The sequence below is a fragment of the Ornithorhynchus anatinus genome, unplaced genomic scaffold (assembly GCF_004115215.2).
Source record: "Ornithorhynchus anatinus isolate Pmale09 unplaced genomic scaffold, mOrnAna1.pri.v4 scaffold_264_arrow_ctg1, whole genome shotgun sequence".
NCBI classification, from domain to species: Eukaryota; Metazoa; Chordata; class Mammalia; order Monotremata; family Ornithorhynchidae; genus Ornithorhynchus; species Ornithorhynchus anatinus.
In genome coordinates this window covers 1,349,178-1,356,204 of record NW_024396743.1, presented here as the reverse complement: position 1 = coordinate 1,356,204, position 7,027 = coordinate 1,349,178, and the positions used below count along the sequence as shown (strand labels likewise).

The 7,027-nt window shown below is 53.0% G+C and overlaps 1 protein-coding gene across 4 annotated transcripts in view; it reads left to right on the top strand.

Moving 5' to 3' along the window:
• Positions 1–3,122: 3,122 nt before the first annotated feature.
• Positions 3,123–7,027, top strand: part of MXRA7 (matrix remodeling associated 7) — a 30,073-nt gene continuing 26,168 nt past the window's right edge. For 2 of the 4 annotated variants that reach the window (XM_029056850.2, XM_029056849.2), the window contains exons 1-2: positions 3,124–3,426; positions 3,615–3,713. In XM_029056850.2, the coding sequence (XP_028912683.1) occupies positions 3,169–3,426; positions 3,615–3,713 (357 nt within the window). In that variant the 5' untranslated portion in view covers positions 3,124–3,168. Of the gene's footprint in view, positions 3,427–3,614; positions 3,714–7,027 lie in introns of all 4 variants that reach the window. The other 2 variants (XM_029056847.2, XM_029056848.2) reach the window with 2 other exon arrangements.

Here is a 7,027-nt window from a genome sequence, read left to right as displayed (position 1 = left end):
GGTGGGCGCAACTGGGTTTTTTTACAATCCAAAACCATAAAATAGGGGTTGCATTGAGTTGCACTATTTACACCCTCCTTAGTGCGTGCACGTGCACACACATATAAATATATATATTTACTCACAAATATATATGCTCAATTCTTGATTTTTGGACCATTCTGCTTTTAAAGATCATGCCTGTCTCCCCTATCACGGTGTCAGCTGCTTGTGGGGAGGGAATGTTACTTTTTATTTTGTACTTTTCAAGTGCCTTGTATACTGCGGCACACCAAATGGGTGCTTAATAAATGCCACTGCTAGAGCAAAGCACAAAGGATTGGTGGAAGACCCAGGTTCTGACCTGCTGTGTGACTTGAGGCAAGTCACAACCTCTCTGGGCTCTGCTTCCTCTTCTGTATAATGGGGCTAAGATGCCAGCAAGTGTGATTTTGGTGCCAATTAAGCAATGTTGTGTGGTAGAGAAAGCAAAACAAAAAGAGCCCCTGGGAATGGGGGCCTGGGGGGAGTGTTGGAGGGAGATGGAATGGCACATCTTTTGTAACCCCCACTTCTTTTTTTCCAGGGGCTTGACGGAAAACAAATAGAAATTTGCTAATATTAGATTTGATTGCCTTTTCTTGTAAGGCTTTCTTTCTGTTGCTTTAGAAACATTTTCTGGCTTAACTCCACCTACTAACTCTCCAAACTGGCATCTGTCTTCGAAAGGGTTCTAAAATAAATTTTCAATTGATTTGGATTGGATCAGACAGGTTTAAGAATTTCTGCCTCCTCTGTGTCTTAACAGAGATGTGCTGTCCTATGTGCTCAAATACACCCCTGACAGGGAGAGTCCTCCCCATGCATAATAATAATAATGTTGGTATTTGTTAAGCGCTTACTATGTGCCGAGCACTGTTCTAAGCGCTGGGGTAGACACAGGGGGATCAGGTTGTCCCACGTGGGGCTCACAGTCTTCATCCCCATTTTACAGATGAGGTAACTGAGGCACCGAGAAGTGAAGTGACTTGCCCACAGTCACACAGCTGGCAAGTGGCCGAGCCGGGATTCGAACCCATGACCTCTGACTCCAAAGCCCGGGCTCTTTCCACTGAGCCACGCTGCATGTGTGGGTGAAAAGGCCAACGCCGGACCCACAGCCCCAAACACAATGGATACCCACACGCTGTCCTTTGTGCTGTTGTAGGTGCTGTTTCTACTTGGCCGCAAAAATGAAACCTGCCTTTATATGGCATTTTTTATTCCACACAAAGGGATCCACCTAGGATCTTACAAATATTGGATCTTTAAATAGGGTGCTGACCCAGTCCTTTCGAACTCTCAAGTTTCAGTAAGAGGGTTAGCGGGGTTGGTGAGGAAGTGGGAAGCACCCCCAGCTAGGCCGAAGGACCCAGGGCAGTGGTGACCCCGTTTCCCAACTCGGTGGCTGAGAACTATTATGATGTTGATGATGACTGTGGCATTTAAGTGCTTATTATGTGCCAGCCACTGTACTAAGCGCTGAGGTGCATACAAGCAAATCAAGTTGGACACAGTCCCTGTCCCGTGTGGGGCACACAATCTCAATCCCCATTTTACAGCTGAGGTAACTGATGCACAGAGAAGTGAAGTGACTTCCCAAGGTCACACAGCAGACAAGCAGCAGAGAGGGGATTAGAATCCATGAACTTCTTACTCCCAGGCCCATGCTCTATCCACTACAGCATGCTGATTTTGGTATTTAAGTGCTCACTATGTGCCAGGCACTGTATTAAGTGGTGGGGCAGATCCAAGGAAATCAGGTTGGACACAGTCCCTGTTCACGGTCCAAATTTTCAATTTACAGATGAGGTAATGGGCACAGAGAAGTGAAGTGCCTTGCCTATGGTCACACAGCAGGCAGGAGGAAGAATTAGAGCCCATGTCCTGCCTCCCAGTCTCGTGGTCTGTCTTGTTGGCCATGAGGACAAGAGGGCCCCGGGCTTAGATGGGAACTCCTTCTTCCTCCTACAAGGGGTGGATCCAGAGGGGGATGAGAGGGAAGAGGTGAGGGGCAACATGGGGGAAATTGGCCCCAGGGAGGAGTTGGGATGGGGGGTCGGGGAGGGGAAAGCAGAGCACAAGCCTAGGAGCCAGAGGGACCTGGGTTCTAATTCCCCTCTTCTACCTGCTGCGTGACCACAGGCAAGTCACTTCACTTCTCTGTACCCCTAACATCATCTGCAAATTGGGAATTAAGACTGCGAGTCAGGGACTGTGATCTTCAGCATCATCCTGACTCTTCCCTATCTCCCCGCCCCACAGCACTTATGTATCTATGTATCTACCTATAACTATTTATTTATTGTTGCGTGTTTACTTGTATTAATGTCTGCCTCTCCCCCTTTAGACTGTGAGTTGGTTGTGGGTAGAGATTTTGTCTCTTTGCTGCTGTATTGACTTTCCAAGCGCTTAGTAGAGTGCTCTGCACCCCGTAAGCGTTCAATAAATATAACTGAATGAATTAACCTGATTTGCTTGTAATAATAATAATAACGGTATTTGTTAAGCGCTCACTACGTGCCAAGCACTGTTCTAAGCACCGGGGTGGATACGAGGTAATCAGATTGTCCCACCTGGGGCTCACAGCCATAGTCCCCATTTTACAGACGAGATAAAAGGCAGAGAGAAGTTAATCGGCTTGCCCAAGGTCACACAGCAGACAAGTGGCAGAGCGGGGGATTATTGATAATAATAATGTCGGGATTTGTTAAACGCTTCCTATGTGCCGAGCACTATTCTAAGCGGTGGGGGAGATCCAAGGTAGTCAGGTTGTCCCTCGTAGGGCTCCCAATCTTCATCCTCATTTTCCAGATGAGGTCACTGAGGCCCAGAGAAGTGAAGTGACTTCCCCAAGGAAGACAAGCGGGCGGAGGCGCCATTCGAACCCACGACCTCTGACTCCCAGGCCCCGGCTTTTTCCGCTAAGCCCCGCTGCTGTGGGTAGAGTGTCCGGCGCCTAGTGAGCCCTTAGGAGATGCCATCGTCATCCTCCTGGTCCCCAGCCCCGCGGGGGGGTGCGGAGTCCAGCCGGCCGGGGGGCGGGGCCGGGGGGCGGGTCCCGGGCTCGGCCCCTCCCCGCCGCTCCTCGTCCGCCTGGCCGGCCGTCCCGGGGCCCCGCACTCGGGCCGTCCCGGGCTGGGCGGTGGGATGGAGGCCCCGGCGGAGCTGCTGGCGGCCCTGCCGCTGCTGGTCACCGTGCTGGTCCTGCTGCTCGCCTCGCTGTGGGTGCGGCGGGCCCAGGCCCGGACCCCTCCCCGGGACCCCCAGCCCCATCCCCCAGCCGCCGAGAGCCGGGACCCGACCCCCGCAGACGCCCCCCGGAGTGACCCCCCGGAGCCGGCCGCACCCAGACACCCGGAGGCCCAGAGCCAGGACAGCCCCGCCGGGCCGCCGGCGGAGGCCCAGGTACTTTGTGGAGGGGTGGGAGGGAGCGAACGACTCCCCCGACCCCCAGCCCCCACCCCCTTTTCTGTCCGGGGCCCGGACCCCTTCTCCATCCCCGCCCCCCCCCGAACCCCCAGTCCCTTCCCCATCCCGGCCCTTTAGGCCAAGCGCTGAGCCGCACCCCGACCCTTCCCTCTGCTTTTTTCCAGCTCCCGCCCCCCCAGGACGAAGTCCCCGACCGCCCCCCGCCCCCCCAGCCTCCTGCCCAGGGACAGGAGAAAGATCCCACTAAGGTCCAGCCCTCCGAGGTAAGACGAGTTGCCCCCAAGGGCCGCAAAACCCAGGGCCGGTCCTTGCCTCCCTTCCCTCCTTCCCTCTCCGCTTCGAGCCAAGGACAAAAAGAAACGAAGGTTTTCCGGAGGGGTGGGCGGCGAGGCCGCAGGCCAGGGGAAGGGGGATGCGGCGACCAAGGCCCAGGAGGTCGGTCCGGCCCCACCGCCCAGCGGGGGAAGCCCCTGACCCCCAGGAAATAAGCCCCCCTCGGCCTGCCCGCTCTCCCCTCTCTGGTGCATCATCCTTTCCGAAGCAAAACAACCGACTGGACAACGGACATTCCGCCCCTCCCCGGCCCGGCCTTTTGGAACTTAGCCGGAGGGTGGAGACCTGGGGTGCGGGCCACCGTGGGCATACCCTTCCGTCCGGAGGGGATAAACAAGGGCCGAGAGGGTGGCACAGAGGCCTTTTCCTTTTTAGGCCACTGTGAAATCCAGAGCCCCCCCCCCCACCCCTCTCTCCCACAAAGGGGTGGGGAGATAGGGTATTGTGAAAAGCGTGGTCTTCCCCGGAGAAAAGGCCCCGGACGAGTGGCAAGTGTTTCTATTGTGGTATGACGGCCGGTGGTCTTTGGGCGTTCGGGCATCCTTGGCTTTCTGGCCCGCGCCGTGGGCTTGTGCGGGGAGAGGTTGTCTGCAACGTGGCAGGGCCCCAAAACGGCTATGCCCAGCAGAATTCACTCAGTCACGGGGATGGCTCTCCCCCATTTCGGGGCATGAGAAGTGGCACGGCCTACTGTGTAGAGCATGGGCCTGGGAGTCAGAAGGACCTGGGTTCAGCCACTTGTCTGCCGTGGGACCTCGGGCAAGTCGATTCCCTCTCTAGAGTGTAAGCTCGTTATGGGCAGGGTACGTGTCTGCTAATTCTTTTATATTCTACTCTCCCAAGCATTTAGTACAGAGCTCTGCACCTAATAAGTGCTCAGTAAATATGATTGATTGATTTCACTTCTCTTTGCCTCAGTTACCTCATGTGTAAAATGGGGATGAAGACTGTGAGTCCTATGTGGAGCAGGGCCTGTGTCCAACCCGATTTGCTTGTATCCACCCCAGCACTTAGTACAGTGCCTGGCACATAGTAAATGCTTAACAAATGCTATCATTATTATTATTAGCATAATAATTGTGTTTCTTTGCGAGGCACTTTGTAGGTACCAAGCACTGTACTGAGTGCTTGGGTAGATAGAAGATAATCGAGTCCCAGTTGAGGATTACAGTGTACATAAGAAGGAGATGAGTTATCAAGTCTCCATTTTGCTGACAAGGGAACTGAAACACAGAGAAGTGAAGTGACTTGCCCAAGGTCACACAGCAGACAAGAGGTAGCACCTGCATAAGAACCCATATCTTCGGACTCCCCGGCCCAGGCTCTTCCCGCTAGGCCAGGCTGCTTCTCCAATGTCAAGGTTGGGGGTTGGGTTCTCGACGAACCTTGAGCTGAGGCAAACTCACGTCTATGAGAACGGTGCTCGGCACATAGTAAGTGCTTCACAGATACCATAATTACTATTTATTGTCATTCTTGTGCTTTACCTTACCATGGGCCAAGCATTGTGCTCGGCCCGGGATGTATGCAGTCCAGTCAGATCAGATGCAGCCCCTGCCCCCCACGGATCTGCTGGTCTAAGTGGTAGGGAGAATAGGTATGAGATCCCCATGAAAGCCGTGTAGAAAGAGCACGGAGCTGGGAGTCGGGAGGCCTGAGTTCTAATCCTATATTTGTCATTTCCTTGCTGTGAGGTCTAGGGCAAGTCCCTTAGCTTCTCAGGGCCTCAGTTGCCTCCTCTGCAAAATGGAGATTAATTACCTGTTCTCCTTCCCCTTTAAACTGTGGCCCCCAAGTGGGACAGGGACTCTGTCTGGCTTGATTGCATCATCTGTACCCCAGCACTTAGTACAGTGATTGGCACAAAGAAAGCGATTAACAAGTGCCACTAGTATCATTATTATTGTCTTCCAGCTGAGGAAACTGAGGCACAGAGGAGGTAAATGACTTGCTCAAGGTCACACAGCAGGCAAGTGGCCATTTCCTAACTGCTCAGTGGTGTTCTGTCCAAAATGCTTATGCACTCTGAGAAACCAGACTGTAACTGCCTTTTGGCCAGGTCTCTGGGCCGGATCCCTCTGCTCCAGGGACTCTGAGGATCTCATCCCTTCTCATGAGAAATGTTTGCCTTGCCCTAGTCTCAGCCTGCACTAGGATTTTTTTTTTCCCTCCTGCAATCCCTCGGTTCCCAGTATTCGCTTTTATCTGTCCTATGGCCGATTCCGCAGCTTTGCTTTGACTCATTGCCCGCTTTGCTTGGGAAGGGGGAGATGACAGGATATGATGGACAGGGAATAGTTAATCCAGGATTATGATTTTAGAGATGGATTGCGCATCTGCAGAATGCTCGTCGTGACTGTTGCTAAGGGCCTTGACTGTTTTGGAGAAAGAGGACCCTAGTTGGTGTTGCCTGGCGGCTGAGGAGGGGGTCTAAATTCTCGCAGGAAGCAGTGGCTGGGAATGTGAGGTGGGGAGGGGGGCATTTTTCTTTGCTGAGTAAGTGTCTGAAGGGATTTGGCACTAGCACGTGCCAGAACTCCTCTGGGCAGACGGTTTGTTTAGCATCATTATGGGCATTGTGTCACTGAATTGGATTCCGGTCAGCCTTGCAGGGGAGGGGTTGCGGGTGCCACTAGACCTCTGCTGAGAGGGAGATTTAGGGGGCTACAGCACGGAGCCCTCCACCCCGAGTCATGTCATCCCCTCACTCCCTCCCCACAACAGGATAGCATGGCCTAGTGTCAGCCAATCATATTTACTGAGTGCTTACTATGTGCAAAGCATTGTACTAAGTGCTTGGCAGAGTACAATGTAACAGACTCATTCCCTGCCCACAGGAGTTTACGGTCTAGAGGCCTGTTGGAAAGATCCAGGGCCCAGGCGGCAGAGGACCTGGCTCCCAGCCTCAGTTCCTCCTCTGTAAAAAAGGGATCAAATCCTCCTCCCTCTGATTTAGACTGTGAGTCCCAAGTTGGGACAGGGACTGTGTCCAACCTGATTACAGTTTATCTAATCTGGTGCTTAGTACAGTGCTTGGCCCTGTAAATAAATACCATAATGTAATAGAAAGTAAAGTTTCTTCTTCATTATTCTCCTGACAATTTTAGTTCCTACACCCTCATTTTCCACCTTGGCCCTCCCTTCTGTGTCTCCTAAGAACTTGGGTCTGTACCTCTTAAGCCCTTAGATTTTTCACCCTGTACCTATCGATCTGTAATTTATTTTAACTTGTGTCTCCACCTGC